The 22,199-nt window shown below is 57.3% G+C and overlaps 1 protein-coding gene across 1 annotated transcript; it reads right to left on the reverse strand.

The window, feature by feature from the left end:
• ACE (angiotensin I converting enzyme) lies at positions 1–19,375 on the reverse strand. The gene is given in 28 exon segments (XM_009910542.2): positions 1–639; positions 908–1,095; positions 1,657–1,779; positions 2,174–2,272; positions 2,482–2,626; positions 2,870–3,093; positions 3,530–3,702; positions 3,998–4,095; positions 4,411–4,602; positions 5,150–5,293; positions 5,474–5,561; positions 5,946–6,104; positions 6,401–6,537; positions 6,955–7,166; positions 7,640–7,762; positions 7,996–8,094; positions 8,650–8,794; positions 10,731–10,954; positions 11,558–11,730; positions 12,457–12,554; positions 12,700–12,891; positions 13,083–13,226; positions 13,436–13,523; positions 15,390–15,557; positions 18,804–19,034; positions 19,036–19,223; positions 19,226–19,267; positions 19,270–19,375. Coding segments are annotated over 28 exon segments (4,191 nt in total). The 3' UTR covers positions 1–451.
• Between the last annotated feature and the right edge of the window lie 2,824 nt (positions 19,376–22,199).

Raw genomic sequence — 22,199 nt, forward strand, 5'->3', positions numbered from 1 at the left:
GGGTGACAAGACACAGGTTTATTTTTCATCCATGCAAGCAATCAGCCTGGCAGCAGGCAGCCCAGGGTAGGAACTTGCTGCATCCCTCCCCAGACTGTCCTTTGTCACTTGAAGGCTCTGTGGCTTTGCCCACGGCTCGCAGGTGGCCAGTGGGTGCCCAGGCTGGACCGGCTCCTGTCCCCTGGGTGCAGGGGCAGCTCCTGGTGGCTCCGTGCCTGCCGGTGCCTGAATTCCTCTTTCCCCTGATGCAGACGTTGACAAATAAATAGTTCTGTTCTGTTTGGCTCTTGCATAGTGGAAAAAAACCCCAAACATCTGACCTGATTGGAGAGAGGAGTCCTGGGCTGTGGAAGCCCATGGCTTCCTTGGCAAATGTGCCCATGGCGTAGCTGCCAGCCTGGCCCAGTGCCCATGCTTGCACCCTGTCCGTGCTCTCCTGCTGATGCCTTCCTTATTTCAGTTCCATTTCTGAGCTGGATTTGAAGGTCTTCCTCCTGGCTGAGGAGAACTTGATGCCAAAGAAGATGGTAGTGACCAGGAAGATGAGTGCCAGGGCGAGCAGGACCCAGCCACCGGCTGTGGCTTGATTCTTGGTCAAGGACATGCCCAGGAAATCAGCTTGGTCTTGAACTGGAGTGGCTGGGAAATGGAGAAATGAGAGACATGGTTGGTGCTGATGGCTCTGGGCTGGGCTGGGTGATCAGCTCTCCCTTTGCTGGTCTCTTGGATGCCCTGTCCCTTTTAGATTCAGCTCCACGAGAAATCAAGGAGAAGCCCTCAAACACTTTTTGAGTGGCAAAGTGTCAGCAAGAGTGTTCCACCTGCTCCATGTGCCCCATCCTGGCCCTACTGAGGGCTGAGCCCTGACTCATCACGGCCCTGCTGTGCTTGGCTGAGCCCTGCATACCTGTGTAAGGAGTCCAGCTGTACTCAGGCCAGCCCAGGACTTCCTTGTTCTTCTCATTCTCCTTCACCAGCCATGTCATGAGTGGCTCAAAGTAGCTCATCAGGGCTTCAGCTGACATGTTGGGCTGCCCAGTGATGAGCTTCATGGCTTCAGGCCACGGTTTGCTGAAACCCAGCTTCAGGGCATCCCTGTGGCAGGAGAAATCAGGATCAGTGGATTCTCCATTGCCCTCTTGGCCACTACCCCTTCCCTCTTCCTCAGGACTTGGGGTTTTTGGTGTCAGTGACTCTGGGTACAGTCTGTGCCTGCTGCCAGCCCAGAGCACAGGAAAGGAGGTTTGGCATGGAGGATAGGAGAGCTCTACATGGATGAAAGCCCTCCAGTGAATCCAGCCTGGTGCAGAGCAGTTCCTGGGTGAAAGGGTTAATTCTGCAGGTGTTTTCCTTGAAGCAAGGGGGTTGATGTCGAGAAGGAACAGGGGGAGGAGGAAGAGGAGGAGGGAGCCTTCCACCTGCCAGAGTCCCAGCTACCATCTAGTGGCTGCTTTTGCAATCACAGCCCCAGTACCCAGCCCAAGGTGCCCCTGCCCAGGATCCCCCCCTGCCCACACCACAGAGCCAGGGTCCAGAGCACCCCGCGGGCAGGGAGGGGATGAGTGGCCAGAGGTTGTGCAATCTCCTGCCTTCCTGGGCTGGCTTTAAGATATTTGGGGACATCACTATCTTGGGTAGCCCTGCCCAAACACTTACCCCAAGAGCTTCCCAGCCTCCTTGGACTGGTAGATGTCACACTTGTGCAGGGCACCGCTGTGGCCAGCTGCTGCACAGAGCGCCTGGTGGAACTGGAACTGGATCACGAAGCTGACAAAGTACCTGGTGAGGGGTGGAGAGGGATGAGGACATGGGAATGGGCTGTGCAAGAGAGGATGTGGCCCCTCCTCATCCCCTGGTTGCACTCCCCCAGTCTGGAGGAGCACACTGGCTTTGGAGTTCCACCTGCACCAACTCAGGCTGATCTGCTGATGCCATTCCTGCAGTCTGTGTTTCATGGCTGCCTGGGTGGATGAGCCCATCCCTGGAGAGGGAGAAATCCCCCCAAAATCCAGTTGTCCTCTCTAAGACTCTCTCAGAGCTGCCCAGCACCCTCAGGATGGTATGACCAAGTATCCCACCAGCCATGAAACAAGGTGCTGTCACCGGCATCTGAACTGGATACTTGCTTCTGTGTCCACACGGTGCCCCTCCTGCCCCAGACCCGCTTGCTCACCTGATGTAGGGGACGTTGGCAGGGATGTGAAACTTTGCCCCAGGGTCAAAGTCATCTTCAGATCTTGGTACTGGTGGGCACAAGCCTTGGTACTTCAACCTGGGCCAGAGAGGGAGAGTTAGCCCAGCATGGAGAGGAGAAGGTGGGGTAGGCTGGGAGGGGACACACTGGGCTGTGAGGACACCGTGAAGGGCGATGTACCCATCCCATCAGGTCCCATTGCAGCCAGCTGGGCCACAGGGAGAAGACTCGCAGCAGGGAGGTGACCAAAGCCCTTGCACCAAAGAGAGGTCTGAGTTTGAGCACACCTGAGGTTCCACCACTGCTGGTTGTACTCATCCTCCTTGATCCGCCCATCAAACACCTTCCAGCGCCACTGGTCCATGAGGTACCCAAAGGGCAGGAAGGCAATTTTGTCCAGGGCAATGCTCATCAGGTAGTTGATGTCACTCTCTGCCAAGGGGAGGAAGATGGGAGCAGTGCAGGGCTGGACCCACCACCTCTTCACCCTGTGTGGGTCATTCTGCCCAGGAGCAGGCTGTCCCCCCCCCGCCCAGGCCCTGTCCCCTCCATCTAAGCAAATCCCTCTGGCATGTCCCTGAGCCCTTCCACCTTGCCCAGCCCAACCTGGCCCTCTACACCTCCAGCTGCCCCCTCCCCCCCTCTTTTCTGTGTGACCCTCCCCTGGCAGCTTACCTTCATTGTCAGTGACCTCATCCAGCAGCTGGATGCTGTGCAGATGTTTAGGGGTAGAGACAGACAAAGCCATGACGTCCCCAACAGCCTCGTGGAAGCCAGGGTTGGCCCCATCACGGAAGGAGATGGGCTGGTCCATGTACTGCAGGAAGTACTGGACGTGGCCCATCTCGTGGTGCACCGTGATTAGGTCGTCCATGTTCACCACAGTGCACTGCTTGATCCTGGACCAGGATACGTGGCGTGGGGGGAGAAGGGAAGACAGTGCTGGGGTGAAAAGCTCCAGGAATGGCCATGCTCCCTGGAGCTATTTTTCCCCTTTTGCCTCCCTTTCCACGTGCCCTCAGCCCACATCTGATGCCAAGCTGAGCTTGTCCTACGCTGTTGGCTTGCTGTTTGCAATGTCTCCTACCTCTCCAGCTGTCCCTGTCCCTTCCCTGTCCCTGTTCACTGGCTTCTCCATTTACCACGGCAGGGAAGGCTCTGACTGCCCTTACCCGGCACTTGGGCTCCTGCCAGCCGTGCCAGAGGGGGGCTGCCATAGCCACAGGGCAAGAGACACTGAGGTGGCACTGGGCCCTGTGCCCTTATTCTACCAAGCCATCGCTGTCTGCCCCAGCGCCCTGCCAGCTGGGGCTGCCGCTTGCTCCCCGTGGGCACCTGAAGTCCTTGCGGTTGTAGAAGTCCCAGGCTGAGGCGTGGCACACCACCTCCCGCCCGTCTGCTGGCTTCTCAAGCATGGACTTGTCCCAGAACTCCTGGGGCATGGCGATGAGGCCCAGAGAGGTGAAGAAACGATTCGATTCTTCAAACATCCTCCTGGGTGTCCAGTGCTGGGGACACAGCAGAGAGAGGACCTGGTGAGGTGCAGCAGGGGGTGCTAGGGGTGCTGGGGGCTGTGGGAAGGATGGCAGGCCAGGGACAGCCTTGCTCCTCTGGCAAGTGCAGATCTTTTGGTGGCAGCTAGAGCTGAAGCCAGCCCTTGGCAGACCCAAGCAGGTAGAGAATATGGATGAAGCGTGACAGGTTCTGTCAGCACCAGAGCACCTGGCCACAGGGGTGGTCATGATGGCCAAAGGGTGCTGAGTCCCAAAGGGCTTCCTCAGAGCAGCCTGGAAACCCACTGACCTGTTCTTTCATGGCTGGGGTGGCATCCACCTTGGTAGCATCTGGATAAGGCACCACTAGGTCAAAAATGTTGGACCATGACTGGGCCCACATGTTGCCTGGGAAGCACAAGAGGAGAAGACAGGGCAGGAGGGAGACAGGGAGAGAGGAGCAAAGGCGAGCTGTTACTCCAGGCTGCTGTGCTGGTGGATCACCCTGCCCTGCCTGCTCCCTGCCCTGCCTGCACAAGGATGATGCAGCTGGAGCCTGTCCATGCAGGAGAGGTCACATCCTGCTGGGCTTGTTGCCCTTTCCTGGGGCAGACTGGCCTCTGCAGCCCCATCTCATGGGTCCTTGGCTCTTCAGCCAGAGCCAAACAGAGACCAACTTCAACTCTTGGCATGCCTTGGAGCAAGCCATGGCAGAACCCTTACCTAGCAGGTGAGCAGGGATGGGACCCTTCAGGTTTATGTGCTCTGCACCATACTTTTTGTACAGGGCTCGGCGGACGTAGGCGTGCAGGTTGAGGTACAGGGGCTGCAGCTGCAGGTACAGCTTCTCCAGATCCTCCTCAAAGGTGGGTGTCTCATACAGGGATCTCCAGAAGGCTCCATTGTCTGTATAACCTGTGGGGGGACAAGAAGCAGAAGCTGTCAGACACTGCCCTTCTTGGGCAACAGTCTTCTCTTGCTGCCCAGGTGCTCCAGGCCCCTGGGCAAGGGATCTCATGTCAGTTGGTGGGATCTCCCTGGAGTTGGTGGGATCTCCCTGGAGTTGGTGGGATCTTCTCAGTTGCACCCTGGGATAGGACAAGGGGCAATGGATATAAACTACAGCACAGGAGGTTCCACTTCAATGTGAGGAAGAAATTCTTCACTGTGAGGGTCCCAGAGCCCTGGAGCAGGCTGCCCAGAGAGGTTGTGGAGTCTCCTTCTCTGGAGACTTTCAAGCCCCATCTGGATGTGCTCCTGTGCGACCTGTGCTGGATTCTGTGGTCCTGCTCTGGCAGGGAGGTTGGACTCAATGATCTTTGGAGGTCCCTTCTAACCCCTAACACCCTGTGAGCCTGAGATCTCCACACTCCCAGCATTTTGGCCCAGGGTTGGATGATCAGCCCAATCCTTGCTCCCGGGGTGCTAAGGCCACAGTGTGGCTCTGGGGTGGGGCACTGACCGTTGAGCTCAGCTGCCTTGTTGCTCAGCTCCACGTATCGCTTGTAGCTGCTCCTGATCTGCTTCCCAGAGGCATCCCTCCAGCCCTTCCAGGCAAAGAGCAGATCATCATAGTCCCGAGAGTTGGCCATGATGTCTGTGAGGTCTGAAGGGAGAGCAATGAAGCCAAAGTGTCGGAGGGTTGGACTGATACAGCGGCGCTAGACCCAGTGTGCAGCTCAGGGGCCATCAGAGAAGGTGGGAAGGCTCCTTCATGGTCTTTCTCCACGTCCCTGTTAAAAATCCCTCCCTTCTGGGCCTTACACCCTGACACACCAGGTCTTACCAGGATCCAGGGGCAGACAATTTTCCTCATCTTTGCAGACCTTGGCTACGCTGTATGTGGTCTCCATGTCTGAGAGGAGGCTGTTGTACTGCAAAGAAAACCAGACGCTGTGAGCTGATTGTCCTTGCCCCTGCTCTTGGACAGTGCCACAGCCCACTGAGATAGTCTCAGTGTTTTCCTCTGGCCAAGTGTGACCCCAAAGGGAGGCAAAGGGAAGTCAATCTCAGAAGGACTGGGGCCAAGAAGCAGTGTGCCACTGTCACCTGCAGCCAGACCCCGCTGCAGCCTGGGGCAGGCAGCCTTTGGGAGGGGAATCCTGGAGACAAGGATCATGGCTTTGTGTAGAAGGCACCAAACCATCGTCGCGCTCAAGGGCAGGGGGTGGCTGCCCTGTGGCATTGCCTAAAAGCTGGGGGACACCTGTGTCTGCACAGAGGGGCACCCCTTGCTGCTCTGTCCCCTTGCAGCTCACCTCCTTCAGCTCTTCCTCAGGCAGAGCTGCCCTCTCCAAGACGCTCAGCTTCTTGAGGATGCGAGTGACACTTTGGTCCTGGAACTCGGTGGGGTCGAACTGCCTGGCCTTCATGCCGTACTCAAGGGTGTGCTTGGACATGGCCAAGTTCTTCTCCAGCTGCAAGGACAGGAGGGAACAGAAGTTACTCTGAAGAGATCCCTGGGGCACAGGGCATCACTAGAAACATCACTTGGCCTGCCATGATTGACAACCTCCCCATAGCTGCCCTTGTGGGTACCTCCTGGCACGAGGAGGGCTTTGATGGAAAAGGCACCTCCCAGGTAAGAGCATTACTGCTTGGCTAGAGGCAGAGGCTGCTCTGCTTTCAGAGCTCATCTGAAACATGTCCTTGGTGCCAGCTGCCTGCCTTGGCTGGTGGCCCACCCTGCACAGCCCCGGGGTCATTCCCATACCATGATCTCCTTGTTGTGGTCGGTGATGTTGGTGTTGTAGGCCCAGGACGCCTCGGTGTAGGCATTCCACACTGTCTCCCCTGTTCTGTTGTACTCAGCCAAGAACTCTTTAGCTTGTGCTTCATCTGTTATTTTGTCTAGAGGAGGAGGGAAATGGGGGAAGAGGGGAGGAGGTCAGGAGAGTCCTGCTCTTTGCAAGAGCACCACCCCATGGAGAAGCCATGGTCGTGGTTGAGCTTTCCCCAGACCTGCAGGTTGGGTTGGAGGATGCCACAAACAAGTTGAGCCAAGAAATGGGGGCAGAGGGACACTGCTGGTGTGTCCCATTGGACAGAGAGTGGATAATAGGACAAGCTTCAAGCCCTCAATGGCACCTGCTTCATGGGAAGTAACAGCCTGTGGGACTCCACATGGATCTGGCTACTTCTCATTCCTGGCATGGAGATCTCCCCCCACCCACAGCAGAGACCTCCCTCCACTCTGAGGGTTAGTGATGTCCCCTGGAAGACATCTTTCTGCCCTTCCCCACACCCAGACTAGAACTGCAGCCTTACCAATGCCCTCAGGGTAACCTTCAGGGACAGGGGGACGCCAGTCAAACTCAGGCCAGCCCAGCACCTCATTGGTCTTGTTGTTCTGTTCCTGAAGCCACTTGGTGACAGGGCTGAAGTACTCCAGGAGGGCTGCAGCATCCATATTGCTTGTGCCAGTGAGGTTGAAGAGGATTTCCTGCCAGGACTTGGAAGACCCAGCTTTCAACACTTCCCTGTGGAGATGTGGGACAGCAAGAACCAGCATGAGGCCAGGAGATGGATGGGAGAAAAGCAGTGATGGTATCTCAGCATCACAAGGGTTGAGGGTGCTATTCCTGAGCGGGACATGAACCTGGGAACTGCCTCTGAAGCCCCCATCTGTGCTGCCTGTGGGGCCTGAGGACACCTCGTCACATACTCATGCATTTGACCTAGGGAGTCTGTAGGAACCAAAAGTGCTTTAGTGACCTCTTGCCTGAGTGGGAGGTCATGACAGGGACAACAGCAGGACTCTGGTGAGAACCACTCACCCCACCCCAGTGCTTCCATGTATTTCCATCCATCCATCCATCCATCTGCAAAGCTATTCCTCCAGCCATCTCCACAGCCACTTTTCCTTCCTGTCTTCTTTCCTTCCTTTGCACACCATCAGCTTCCATGCACACATCTGCCCGTGGCGACCGTCCCGACCCTCCTCTGTCCCCACCTGAGTTTGGCTCCAGCCTCTTTGGACATGTAGATGTCACAGGTGTGCAGGGGACCGCTGTGGTTGGCCGCCCGGCACAGCGCCTGGTGGAACTGGAACTGGAGGATGAAGCTCACAAAGTACCTGCCAAGGAAGCCCACCAAGGTGAGTGCTGGGGGGCAAAGGGAGGCAGACAAGCCCCAGGGGGTGGGGGAAGGCACCTGGCCACGCATCAGCTCCCCGCCAGTTACGGTCCCAAGCATTGGATGGTCTCTGTGTCTTCAGCAGGGGCAATGTGCCCCGGTCCCTGCCCACAGAGCTGAGTCCCCATCCCCTCTGCTCAGCCAAGCTCCATCCCTTCGCCAGCACCTCTCTACCTGATGTAAGGAGTGTTCCCAGGGATGTGGTACTTTGCTCCAGGGTCAAAGTTGCTTTCATTCCTTGGAACTGGAGCACAGATCCCCTGGTATTTGGTTCTGTAGACAACAGAGCACAAGAGCATGAGCATGGAAATGAGGGGGCTGAAGAGTCAAGGCAGGGAATGGGAAGGGAAGGCACAGTGCTGAAGAAATCTGCACAATTAGAGCATGCTTCCATGTATTTCCATCCATCCATTCCCCCATCCATCCCCCCACCTATCCATCCATCCCCCATCCATCTGTCCCCTCATCTATCCCCCCCACCTATCCATCCATTCCCTCATCCATCCATCCATCCATCCATCCATCCATCCATCCATCCATCCATCCATCCATCCCACTCATTTATCTACCCACCCACCCACTCCTCTGTTCACTGTTCCCCTGTCATCTCCATCACTACTCCTTCCTTCCTTCCTTCCTTCCTTCCTTCCTTCCTTCCTTCCTTCCTTCCTTCCTTCCTTCCTTCCTTCCTTCCTTCCTTCCTTCCTCCCTTCCTCCCTTCCTCCCTTCCTCTCTTCCTCCCTTCCTTCCTCCCTCCCTCTCTCCCTTCTCTTCTGCCTTCCTTCCTTGCACATGCCCAGCTCCCATGCCCTGGGTGCCCATCCCCACCTCAGGTACCACCAGTCGTAGTTGTAGCGGCTGGGGGGCGTGCGGCCGTTGAAGACGTTCCAGCGCCACTGGTCGATGAGGTAGCCGAAGGGCAGGAAGGCAATCTTCTCCAGGGCCATCTTCAGCAGGTAGTTGATGTTGCTCTCTGCAAGAAGTAGAGTCTGAGCCAGGTTTGGAAGGATTCTGGCTGGGCAGCACCATGGCCACTAGGGTTTTTGTGGCAAGAGGGTGAGCAGGTGTGGATGAGAGCCGGGGGCAGCATTCCAAGACATCGTCCTGCTCCCTAGAGAAGGATGGGTAGGACCTGGGAGGTTTCTCTAGGTACAGCTCCTGCTTGGGACAGAGTGACTCCTCACTGAGTGAGGACAATGGGAGTGGCAAGCATGATGTCCCCTTGCCTTCAGCCTGGCTCTCAGAGTGAGAAGGTCTCTGGCGAGTGTAACTCTTGGACATTAGGAGGAAGTTCTTCACAGTGAGGGTAATGAAATACCAGAAGAGGTTGTCCAGACATGTGGTGGAGGAGCATGTCACCATCACATGCGGTGATGGAAGCATCCCTGGAGATATTCATGGTCAAGGGCTGTCACAACAGTGTAGATGGTCCCTGACCTAGGTCCAGCTTTAGATCCAGAACTGGAATTAACTCTGAGACAATCATGGGGACCACAAAGGATGGCAACACCTGCTTTCCCTGTTGCCACAAGGCAATCTGGGGAGGGAAGACTGGATAAGCACCTGCTGGAGACCCAGCTGAAGCTGTGGGGTCAGAGAGCAGTTGGCGGCACTGCCCTGAGGGGCTGTTGGCTGCCATCTCTATGGTGGCACAGCTGCCAAGGGCTGGTTAGTTGGGCAGCAATGCCTTGAGGCAGGGACCATCTGCTCCATGGTGTTTATGGCTCTTGGCTGCTGAGATGGTTTCTCCTCATCCAAGGTGGTTAATGACACGGCAGGAGGAGGACCCCGGGACTGCCCCTGCTCCACAAAGCAGCCCTGAGGCAGCAGTCTGCCAGCACTTGGTCTCCTCAGCCAGCCTCTGCCCTGGCACCTCACTGAGAGACTCTGGGCGGGGGGAGAGGCTCCTGCCAAGCCAGGCAGTGCCCTGTGGTGACAAATCCTCCTCTGCTGGCAGCAGACCTGTCCCCTGCTGCCTGGCCTCGTGACTTTGCACGTGAGAGCTCAGTGCCACCCCCACAGAGCTGCGCAGGGAGCTCCTGGGCTGGATGGTTACTGGGGAGGGAGGGGGGAACCTTGGAAAGGTCCAAGCTGATCAAGAACAAAGATGCTGTTTTCAGGTTTGGATCTTTGATGGAGAAGGGAAGGGCATGGGCAAGCTCTGGAGAGCATCTCTCCTGCCCTTAGGGGTGATGAGGGTGGAGCCATGAAGAGTCCTACATGGACCCATGGAGCGAAGGAAGGGTTATACATGGACCCATGGAGAGAAGAGAGCTCCTACAGGGTCTCATGGAGACAAAAAGGGGCTGTGCATGGACCTGTGGAGACAATGTGTGAAGCTGGTGGGTTCTGAAGAACAATCTCACGAGGAGCTGAGGGAGCTGGGATTATTCAGTCTGGAGGAGGCTGAGGGGAGACCTCATTGCTCTCTACAACTCCCTGAAAAGAGGCTGGGGTGAGGTGGGGATTGGTCTTTTCTCTCGAGTAACTAACAGTAGGACCAGTGAAAGTTTAGCTTGGCCATGAGGAACAATTTCTTTGCTGCAGGAGTGGTCAGGCACTGGAACAGGCTGCCCAGGGAGGTGGTAGAGGCTCAATCCCTGGAGGTGCTCAAGAAACTTGTGGCCATGGCACTTCAGGACATGATTTAGTGGTCATGGCAGTGCTGGGTCCAAAGTTGGACTTGATCTTAAAGGTCTTTTCCAACCTCAATGATTCTGTGAGTCCAAGATAGCTCCTACATGGACCCATGGAGATGAGAAGAGGTTATGCATGGAACCAAGCATAGGTGGGAAGCACACACCAGCCGTGGGGTCTTGTCTGCTCTGGGCTGCACTGCTAGGCTGCAGCCCACTTGGGCAGTGCCTGAGACCTCCAGGCTGCCCAGCTCCTCAGGGGGGCTGCCATACCTGTGTCCTCAGTGGCACTGCTGAGGAGGCCAATCTTCTTGAGGTGGCTGGGGGTGGAGACAGAGAGGGACATGACGTCGCCAATGGCCTCGTGGAAGCCGGGGTTGGCCCCGCTGCGGAAGGACACAGGCAGGTCCTTGTACTGCAGGTAGTACTGGACGTGGCCCATCTCGTGGTGCACTGTGAACAGCTGCTCCATGGTCACTGCTGTGCACTGCTTGATCCTGCCAGGTGGAAGCACAACATTGCCCCAGCTGAGCGAGGCACCTCGGCACCCTGGGCACCCCGGCACCCTGGGCACCCCGGCACCCTGGGCACCCCCTCCATGGAAAGGACAGCCCCTGAGGAAGTGGTAGCACCCCGGGGTGGGGTAAAGGAAAGACCTGGTGGAGGGGGAGACAGGGCAGTGTGGTGCCCCAAGACCTCACCCCAGAAGGTGTCAGACTGGGCTGCACAGCCAGGCTGGTGGTACCCAAAACGGTGCCCAGCAAGAGGGCTGGAGCAGGGTCTGCCCCTGGGCCCCTGCATGCCATGGTCTCTTCTCCCAGGCAAGCAGTGCTAGAACAAGAGGACACAGTCTCAAACTATGCCAGGGGAAGTTTAGGCTCGGGGTGAGGAGAAAGTTCTTCCCAGAGAGAGTTATCCATTGGAATGTGCTGCCCAGGAAGGTGGTGGAGTCCCCATCCCTGGAGGTGTTCAAAAAGGGATTGGATGTGGCACTTGGTGCCATGGTTTAGTAGTCAGGAGGTCTTGGGTAACAGGTTGGACTGGATGATCTCTGAGGTCTTTTCCAACCTTATTGATTCTGTGCCTCTGTGCCCACACACCTGAAGTCCTTGCGGTTGTAGAAGTCCCAGGCTGAGGCGTGGCACACCACCTCCCGCCCGTCTGCCGGCTTCTCAAGCATGGACTTGTCCCAGAACTCAGGGGGCATCTCCAGCAGCCCCAGGGAGGTGAAGAACTCTTCAGAGACACGGAACATGTGGGTGGCATTCCAGCCCTGGTGGGCAGCAGGAAGTAGGTTATGGCCGAGGAAGGAACTGCTCATGCCCTGGACATTGTCCCTGGTGCTCTCCCAGCACTGTGGAGATGAGGTGGGTTCCTCCAAGGGACCAAGGGCCTGCCTTTCTCACCCTGATGGGGAGCCCTGGCCACAGAAATGGGGTGAATGTTCCTAAGGACCACTGGCCAGTGGTGCTGGTGTTCAGCACTAACAGGAAAGCAGAGTAGGGCTGGTGCACCAGGAGGACCTGGAGCTGTGTGATAGTGTGGATGCAGCCCCCAGCCCAAGGCCTACTGTGTCTTTGGTCATTGCCAGAGGGGAAGTGGGATCTGGATGGGGTGCTTGGTGCCGTGGCTTAGTTGATTAGATAGTGTAGGATGATAGGCTGGACTTGATGATCTCAAAGGTCTCTTCCAACTTGGTTAATTCTATTCTATTCTATTCTATTCTATTCTATTCTATTCCATTCTATTCCATTCCATTCCATTCCATTCTATTCCATTCCATTCCATTCCATTCCATTCCATTCCATTCCATTCCATTCCATTCCATTCCATTCCATTCCAATTTCCTTGTCCCTTCAACCCCCAGACATGGCTTTCTGCTGTCCCCTGTGTGGGTATAAGAAACCACTTATAAGGGGGCACTATCACGTGCGAGTCTTGGACAACACCTCCCATTTTTGTCCCATTTATGCCACCAGGAAGTCTCTCAGCTCATCACCTGCTGCACCATGGTGCTTGTGACATCAAGGTTGGGCTTGTCAGGGTAGGGGATCATCAGGTCATAGATGTTGTTCCACTGCTGAGCCCACATGTTGCCTGAGGAGAGAAGGCAGCTGGAGCAGTGCCGCAGGTAGGTTGGGAGGAAGAGAAACGCAGTGCTACCTGGGACCTCCCTGTGCCATTCTGGCCTTTGTGGCCCCACCAGCACCCTTCTACACAGGTTGGGGGTGCTTCCTCTTACCCAGGAGGTGAGCAGGGATGGGACCCTTCAGGTTGATGTATTTGGGGCCGTAGCGGTCATAGAGCTTCCTCCGGACAAAGGCGTGCAGGTTGAGGTAGAGTGGCTCCAGCTGGTTGTAGATCTTCTCCAGGTCATCCTCAAAGGAGGCTGAGTCATACCAGGAGCGCCAGTAGCTGCCTGTGTCGTTAAATCCTGCCAGGGAGGCAGTGATGAGCCCTGGCACCAGCTCCCACCCAGCCCCAAGAGCTGATGCCAGGGACCAGCGGTCGGATTTTTGCCCCTTCTCCGAAGCGCTGGTGCCAGCGAATGCAAGCAAGGTGCCCACTGCCCCAGCCCCCAGCCCTGTCCCTGGCCACCTCTGCATGCCCCCAGCCCCCTCATACCATCCATCTTGTAGGCCTCGTTGCTGAGCTTCACGAACTCCTCGTAGGTGGCACGCAGAGGGTTGCCGGCGGCGTTGTGCCAACCCTCCCAGGCGTACAGCAGCTTCTTGTAGCTGCGGGAGGTGGCCATGATGTCCGAGAGGTCTGGCACAGAGGGGACAAGCAGGATGTGAGAGAGGGGCAAGAGGAGGTCACATCCCACAGCAGCTCTGCAGAGCAGCCACCACCATCAAGCCAGACCCAAATATCCATCCTGATGGGCACGGGTGGGACCTGCCAATCCCAACCTGCCTGGGGATGTGAGCACCAGGACAAAGTCATGGCCGTGAGGAGCAGAGGGACAAGGACCATACCTGGCTCCAGGTCCCAGCAGGTGCTGTTGGGCAGGCACACCTTGGCTGTGGAGTAGATTTTGTCCATGTTGCTCAGGATGGTGTTGTACTGTGGGGAAGGAGAAGACACTGGGGTAGGAAAGGGATGGGAATGGCTCTCCAGGAGGGATCTACAGACTTCCCAGCTGGGGGGGTGTGTGTTTGGAGGGCTGTCAGGAAGGTCAGGGTGTTTACACAGCGTGGGTTTGGTGGGATGAGTGGTGTCATAGAATCACAGAACTGCCAGGGTTGGAAGGGACCTCAAGGATCAGCCAGTTCCAGCCACCCTGCCATGGGCAGGGACATCTCACACTACATCAGATTGCTCAAAGCCACATCCAGCCTGGCCTTAAAACCTCCAGGCAGGAGGCTTCCACCATGTCTCTGGGCAACCTGTGCCAGGCTTTCACCACCCTCATGGTGAACAACTTCTTCCTAATATCCAATCTGAATCTCCCCATTCCTAGTTTTGCTCCCAGTCCTCCCAGCCCTCCCAGTCCTATCACTCCCTGACACCCTCAAAAGTCCCTCCCCAGCTTTCTTGTAGCCCCCTTCAGACACTGGAAGGCCACAAGAAGGTCTCCTCAGAGCCTTTTCTCCAGACTGAACAGCCCCAACTCTCTCAGTCTGTCCTTGCAGGAGAGGGGCTCCAGCTCATCACCCTTCTCATGGTGGGAGCAGGGGAACTCTCTGGGACAGGCAACCCCTGCCCGGCCACTCGCCAGCCCCCCGGGACGCGGTGTCCCGGCACAGGGCTATTTATAAAGCTCTTTGTCAGCAGGGCTGTGCCACAGGCTGTTTATCTAAGTGGGGAAAAGAAACCACCAAGAAAAGCTGCAGGAGGAGGGGGATTTATTTCTGTGAGCTTCCAGAACAGCAAACAATAGCAACAGGAGGTTTCCTGGAACATGCTCGGGGAGCCCATTCCCAGGGAAGGAAATTCCTCTGCTCCGTCCTTCTCTCTGCTCTCAACCCTCTGCTCCAGCCCAGCCCAGGGATGAAGACATGGGATGGTGATGGCTGTGGGATGGAGCTGGTGGGGTGGAGACAGGGGGTGAGGGTGGTGGCTGTATGTTGGAGCTGCTGGGATGGAGACAGAGGGTGTTGGTGGTGGCTGTGGGGTGGAGCTGCTGGGGACAGGCGAGACGTGGCAGATGTGCAGGGAGGGGATGTGATGTGTGTGATGCTATGTGATGCTATCTGCTATCTGGGAAGGGGCAGGGATGGGTTTCCTGGAAGGAACTGGGGCCAAGACTTCTCCGGAAGGAAGTGTATCACTAGGGCTTTGCTGGGGGTTTGGTGGGGAGGGCTGCCAGGGAGCCATGGGCTGGGCTGGAGGCCATGGCAGTGCACTCCTGGTGGGGGACACCAGCCTGGGGAAGATTTTTGTGGAGGGCAAAACCTCATGTCATTTAGGTAAAGCTGCCCTGAGAGCTCAGGCCTGTGGTGGGGAAGCCTCAGGATGTCCTGATGTCCCCAGGGCAGAACTGTGGCACCAAGGCACAGCATTTCTTAGCTTGCAGGGAGGGCTCAGGAGCTGGGTGGCTGCAGCAGCCCTCCTTTGCAGTGGGCTGCACCCCCAAGGAACCCCAGGGTGAGGGGTTGAGCCAGCTGGCCCCTGGCCATGGGCACAGCCTGGCTGGTCTCCAGGTGACGCCCAAGGTTGTTTTGTGTAAACAGGAAATCTCCAGTTCCCACTGGGATAGCTCCAAGCTGATGTTAGGGCTGGATAACAAGGCCAACAGGCACCCCACATCCCCGAGATAGCAGCCCATCTCCTCCCTCCATCACTGGCCTCCCTGTGCAGAAGAACCCTTCAAAACCTTGTGGTGGAGTAAATGGGCCAGCAGCAGAGCCTGGAGGCTTGGGGGAAATCCCTCTAGAGGCTTTCACAGCACCCCAGCGATGCCCAGGGCTGTGCTGGCACCTCCCCTACCTGCTCTCTCTTCTCCAGGGGCAGGTTGGAGGGTCCCAGGGTCTGGATGGAGCCAATGATTTTCCTCAGCTGTGGGTCACTGAAGTTGTTCCAGATGCTGCCATAGAGCTCTTTGGCTTTCTTGCCCCACAGCTCTGTGAAGTTTTGCTCCTCCAGCGATGCCTCCACCTGCACAGCCAGAGGGGACACGGGGGCTCAGAAGCAGCCCTGGGGCACATTACCACCCTGGCAGTGGTTTGGAGGCCAGGTTCAGAGCTGCAAAGGTTTGCAGGAGCCAGAGGCAACAGGGCAGGAGGTGACAGACAGGGCTGTCCCCAGCCTCTGACATTCATAGATAGAGACATCTGCTTCCAGATGACTTGGCAAGGTCTGCAGCCCTTGCTTGCCTGCAGCACTCCTGGCAAGCACTTGCCAAGGTGGCCTTTGAGGATGTTTTGGAGGTGGCTCCAGGATGTCAGGGCCAGGATGGGGTGAGGATACCATGCCATGTGGGCAGGGTATCTATGTGGTCCTGGATTGATTCTGGCAGCTGCCAGACCCCAGTTTCAGAAGGAGCTTTGAAGTCTGGTTTCATTTTATTCCTGCTCCTGCTGCTCCTCACCCTTGCAGAACCACAAAGATGTCACATCCCCTTTTCTCTTTCCTTCACCTAGATCTGTGCTTACCTCCTTTGGCCATCTGCAGCCCTCTAAGTGCCATATCTGGGTTTCAACATGCAGAGGGGCACCCATTTGCACAGAGCCCCTGCTTTTGGGTCTCTCACTCTCACCCGTTTCCTGCCATCTCTGATGTCCCTTCCCAGGGCCATGGGACAGCCAGGAGCTGCCTGCACCGTGGTGGGGGGGTGGGGGTTGCTTAGGCAGCTGGAGCTGCAGGCAGTGGCTGGTTTGGGGACAGGGTGTGCTGCAGGTGGTTGCAGCCCAGGCAGTATTTCTGGGGAACACTGCTCCTCTGAGAGTGTCCTGACCTGAACCACGTTCAGGATGGAGCATTACCCATGTCCACTGTCCAAGTGTGTCCCTGGTGTGATTTATGGAGCTCATTAGCAGTTATTTGTGGCATTTCCAGCCTGGCTCAAGCAAGGCTGGTTTGTTTTATTTTAATCTTCACATTCCCTTGGCTGGCAGCAGGGAGGGAAGGGAGTGATGGGCTGGAGGCTGCCCGGGGCAGGCACCCATGTGGGGGTGGCAATACTGAAAGCACCAGATGTCCCTGCCTGCCCATCACTGGGCACCCACCACCTCCTTTGACATCCCAGCACCCACAGCATCACCCTGGCCTGATCCCCCAACATACCAGGGTGTGCTAGCCCCATGGACACCCTGTGCTGGAGCAAGATGCTGCAACCTGGGGATCTCTTCACTGTTGCCCTGACCCCACTGTGGAGCCAGGGGAGCTGTAGGAAGCAGAGTCCAGCTGTGTTTTGACTTCTGCTTCTACAAGCTCCTGTGCTTGGTCAGGCAAATCATACCCTAAACTCTCCCTACAGCTCTGGCAGAGTGAGACAAGGCTGATGGCACTGCCCAAGACCCCCTTACCATGGCCAGCCCTGGCCCTTCACCTTCACTCTTTGTGGAGGGGCCCCTTTGTAGGGCTCAGAGAACCCCTGGATGCTCACATTGCCCCAGCTCTCCCTATCAACCTCCCCACACTGTGGCTGCTCTGATCCACGCACCCAGAGATGTCCCTCACCCATGAGCAGGCTCAAAACCCCAAAGACCACTTCCAGCCTCTCACCCAGAGCCCCAGCTTGCAGGAGATGGCCCACTGCCTCTCCTGTGGCCAAGCTCCCTGTCTGTCATTGCAGTGTCCCTCTGTCCATCCCTGTATGGCCAGGGTCTGCTGCCTTTGGCCTTCTGCTCCCCAAGTCACTGCGCCCTGGGGCCACCTCTGACGGCAGGCTCTGGAGAAGCCCAGCCCATGGTGGCCTGGCTCAGGTGCTACAGATGTTTGTGGGGCATTGCCTAGTCCACAGTTTCCCCAGATCCCCCAGAATTCAACCTTCTGGGTCATGCTGTCCAGCTGTTAACCCTTCAGCAGCCAGGGCCTCCCCATCCCAGCACACACCTCCCTGTTGCTGATGGACTAATCTCAAGGGCCGGATCCCCTCCTCTTCCTGGGCTGGCTTGGGAGCCTGGGAGCTCCTGGCCCTGCTCCTTGGGTATTTATTAACACAGGAAATGATGAAAGCTGCCTTGGAAATGCCTCTTGAGGCAAGACCATGCAAGGTGCTTTCCTGACCCTACCCTTGAACTTGGCTGGCCTGCGATGCTCCCACTCTGTCCCAGGGTCCTTGACCATACCACATCTGCAGCAGACGCTGGACACCTGCCCAGACATCACGTCAGCTCACCAAAAAGAGGACTGAAGGGGCACTTGGGTGCTCTGGGCTGTCCTGCCAAGTTGGCAGCAGCTGGACCTGGCGGTGAACTTCTCCCCGTGCAGGAAGCTGCGTTTCCTTCCTGCCACAGGGCACAGCGAGTCCCCTTCCCCATGGCATCCACAGGCACTCAGGGCTGTGTGGCACTCCTTGGGCTGCAGGGGTGCTGCTGGGGTCCCACAGCACACGTAAGAGCTGCACCAAGCCCTGGTCACCACTATCTACATGGGGTGGCAGCGGGGTGGCTACACCCTCCTCACGCCCGGGCAGCCAGCATCTCCCTGGGCACAGCAAGGGCTGTGCAAACCTCTGCAGCCCACCCAGGCACCACACCAGGCCTTGCTGCAGCTCATCCAACCACAAGCAAACCCCAGGCTGCTCCAACTCTCTGTCCCACACAACCCCCTGGCCAAACACGCAGCTGCCCGCGGGGCACAGGCAGCATCGCTGCCCGCAGGGCTCTGCCCGCACATTGCCTGGCTGATGGCAAATGCCTCCAAGCCTGGGGTGCTTCCCAAAGCTGGCTTCATCCTCGTGGGATGGGGACACAGGGACAGGGGGTGTCAGTCTCCAACCCAATGCCACCCCATTGCCCGTGCACGCTATGGGCCCCTGGCATCTGCCCCACATCACAATCCCCCAGCCCTGGCATGCAGCACAGCACTGGGATGTGTTGGCACGGGGCAGGGGCAGGGACACTTGACACCTGACCCTGCTTGGGAAGGGGTGGAAGGTGCTGGGAAGGGAGAATCACCTCTAAAAATAACCCAGGCTCTGCTCCAGGTCCGGGGTTGTTGTTTTGGGGCAAAACCTCTCTGAGGGCAAATCTGGGGCAAAATCCTGTGATTCCCAGACTCCAAGTCCCAGCCCTGGTTTGCCATCCTGGGAGCGCAGAGACAGAAACCCAAGAGGAGGAAGGTGACTACACCAAGTGTCCCTATCGTACCCCGGTGTCGTTCCCCCCCTCCCCCGCCTCCCAGTCCCCCGTGCTGGGGACACCCCCATGGTGGCACTGCCCCTGCTCCAGCACCAACCTGCAGCGCAGCGTTCTCGGCCGTCAGGTTGGTGTTGTAATTCCAGCTGGCCAAGACGCTCTCGTAGAGGACGAGCTCGGCCGTGGTGTTGTAGTCTCTGGCGAAGAGGATGGCCCCTTCCTCATCGGAGGTATGCTCGGGGGGCTCAAGGCCAGGCCGAAGGGCAGCCACCAGGCTCAGCCCCAGCAGCAGCCCCAGCGCCGGGGTCATCGCGACGGGAACGGTGCAGGGATGCGGGCGGGGGGGGCGCCGTTCGGTGCCTTGCGAGACGCCTTTGCCTCCGCTGCCGGCTGCTTATAAAGCAGCAGCCTTGGCGCAAACCCTGCCCACCGAGCCTGCCTCCCCGAGCCGAGCAGCCCCGAGCGTGCCGCTAGCCCCGCGGCAGCTCCCGGGCGTGCGGGGAGAGCCGGCAACCAGCCCTTCCTTGGGGGGCAAAGTCCCCTTGGAGCTTGGTGCGATCGGAGGGAAGGGGCTGGGACAGGAGGGAAGGAAGGAGAATGGAGGGAAAGGCAGATAAAAGAGAAAGGAGGAGAAAGGCAAGGATGGACAGGGTGGGTGGGAGCCAGCTCCATCCATGCAGGGTCCTGGTCCCCTCCTGGCTCGGCGAAGGGGGATTCAGCCCAACCAGCCCGTGGTGCTTGGCAGGACATCCCCTCCCTGCACCGGCATCACGAGGAGAAGGTCCCTCAGCAGCATCCTGGCCACCCACCGCGGGGCACAAGGGTGAGCACAGCAGGGGAAACACTCCCTTGGAGGGCAGCCAAGGTCCATCTCCTGCTGCTTCTTGCCAGCCTGACCCCCTCCCCCCTTCCCCATATAACCTCTTCTTTTTTTTTTTCCTCCAGAGAAATGGGAGTATCTCTGCTGGCAGGGAAGGAAATCCCATCACATCACACCAAGTGTTTTGCACTTGGAGGAATTAGGTTCTTGACAAATAAGTAACAAAAAGTTCCTTCCAAATGAAAACCAGACCCATGTCAGTGGGCTTGAGAGAGTTCCTTGCCTTTTTCCCCCCCTCTTTTTCTTGGTTTGTTCTTTTTTTGTTGTTCTTATTTTTTTTTTCCTATTTATTTAAGTAAATCTCTTTTCCCCCAGGGCCTGGCCCCTGCCCAGGGAATCATGCCTGGGCTGGGCTTAGGCCTTGAGTTGGCTGAACCCATCACCCGTGGTCAGGGCCACCACGTCATGGGGACACAGCAAACACCTGCAGCAGAGGGAAGAGGCTTTTTGTAGGGGGGGCAGAGGGAAACTCTCGCCCTGCTGAGTGCTGCAGCACAGCTGGGCACCACCACAGCCCCTTGGTGTGAGCTCATGGGGTCAAGATGGCCCCCAACAAAGCATGAGTCCTCCTGCCAGGGCTGGGGGCCCTAGGGGGTGTGCAGAGTCATTTCCAAAGAAAAATCCCCCCAGGATTTAGGAGCTTGTGGCCCTCTGATGTGTGTTAAACCTCCCTCCCAAAATCACAGCTTCCCACTCTGCCCCACCACCCACCACCTGTATGGGCTGGTGAGGCCACTGGAGTAGTCCTCATCCTCTGACCCCAAACCCAAAGTCCATGCAAACAGCGCTGGCACTGCCTGTGAGCCTGGACATCATGGAGCCAGGGGTGAAGCCAGTATCTGTCCGCAGCCCTCTTGCTGAGCCCTTTTCCCACCAGCCACAGGTCTCTGGGAACTCCAGTTTCCTGGGAAGTTGGAAAAAAATGGTTGGTTTGGCTCCAGTCTGGCTGGAGGCGAAGCACTGATGAATGGAGATTTCCTGCACCCCCCCAGCTGCACTGGGGAGGGCTTCTCCCTGCTCTGAGGTGTTGTGGCACAGCCTCCAGCACTGGTGGGGGGGTCTTGGGTGAGAGGCGTGGCTGAGATGGGCTCAGCAATCCCAGCATGGTGCTGGTATCCTGAAATCCCAGCAGGAGAGGCCTTTCCCAAGGCTGGCATTTCCAATGGGCAGTCCTGAGGGGAAGGGAAGCTCTCCATCATTCTGCACAGGAGCATCTTCCCAGGCTGATGCAGGAGGGGCAGCTGATGCTGCCGAGGGACTTTGTGTTGGACAAGAGGTCCTCCCGACGGCTGCATTTCCAAGGACGACTGCAGCTCTGTGACATCCCATCCCAGAAAGATCCAGCTGGGACTAAGCAGAACAACATCCTACATGCAGGAGAGTGCTGGCAGGTAAAGCAGTTACTGGCCCAGGAAGGCAGATGAGATGCCTTCAAGCTTAGAGATGCTGTGCCCCAGCACCCTTCGTGGATGGGCTCAGAGACACCCAGCAAGGGGGCCACTCCCAGCCATCCCCACCCCTCCCAGGGCTGTTGGGGTGGGTGATGGACACTCGTCTGCTCCCAGCACACAGGGTACCCAGGGCTGCCAGCACCACAGACCAGAGGGACAGGAGGTATGGAAGGATGTGAAAAATGTGTTGCCACGGAGACGGATGCTGAACCGCTCCCGGGGACGTGGGCTCAGGGGACGCTGGGTGAGATGTGGTGTCCCCAGCAGCTGCCCTGGGCTGGGAGGATGCTTCCCATCGGCTTGCATCGCCGTCACCAGCTGCGTGGGGATGTGGTCCTCCCCCTCCCTGGAGCCTGTGTGCAGGGACACGTGTGCCAGGGCTGGACTGGCACTGCAGCACGGCGATGTCTCCCTCGAGAAGGGGCACGACTTGCTCTCAGCGTCTTGGAGGAGCCCCTTGGCTTACCAGAGCTGCAAAATCTCCAGGCACTGGGAGATAGGAGAGGCTCCAGCCCCAGAGTCCCCAGAATAAAGAAAGAATTTGTCTGGCAGCAAATGGTTCTTAGGAGAAGCTGTAAAGTACCAGAGGTGGGAGAGGGTGAAGGGTGGTGGTTGTGTGAAGGAGGTGAGCTGGGAAGATGTGGTGGTTTTCCTGGGAGCATCCCAGCCCTACAGCCTCTGGCAGGGCTGCTCAAGCCCATTTCCCCCTTGTTTTATTCCATTTCCCCCTTGTTTTATTCCATTTCCCCCTTGTTTTATTCCATTTTCCCCTTATTTTATTCCATTTCCCCATTATTTTATTCCATTTCCCCATTATTTTATTCCACTTCCCCCCCACCCCCCTTATTTTATTCCATTCCCTTCCCTTATTTTATCCCAAATCACATTTTACCTTCCCCATCCCATTTCTCAAGGGTGCTTCAAAACTCCTGTCCTGATTCATCTCTGTCTGAGCAACCAAAGTGCTTCCAGAGGGGAGAGGAAGGATTCCCTCCTGATTTAAACCTCAAAAAGAGCTTTTTTTCCCCCCCAGGTGTGCAGCCTGGTGTGTTACTTTTCCTGGTGGTTTCATGGCGGGGACAAAGACTCTTGAACCAGTTGATACAGATCACTACATGGAGAATTTTTTTCCCCCCCTCCTTCTCTGGAGCCTGAGTTTGGAGGT

This window comes from Dryobates pubescens, chromosome 36, assembly GCF_014839835.1.
Source record: "Dryobates pubescens isolate bDryPub1 chromosome 36, bDryPub1.pri, whole genome shotgun sequence".
NCBI classification, from domain to species: Eukaryota; Metazoa; Chordata; class Aves; order Piciformes; family Picidae; genus Dryobates; species Dryobates pubescens.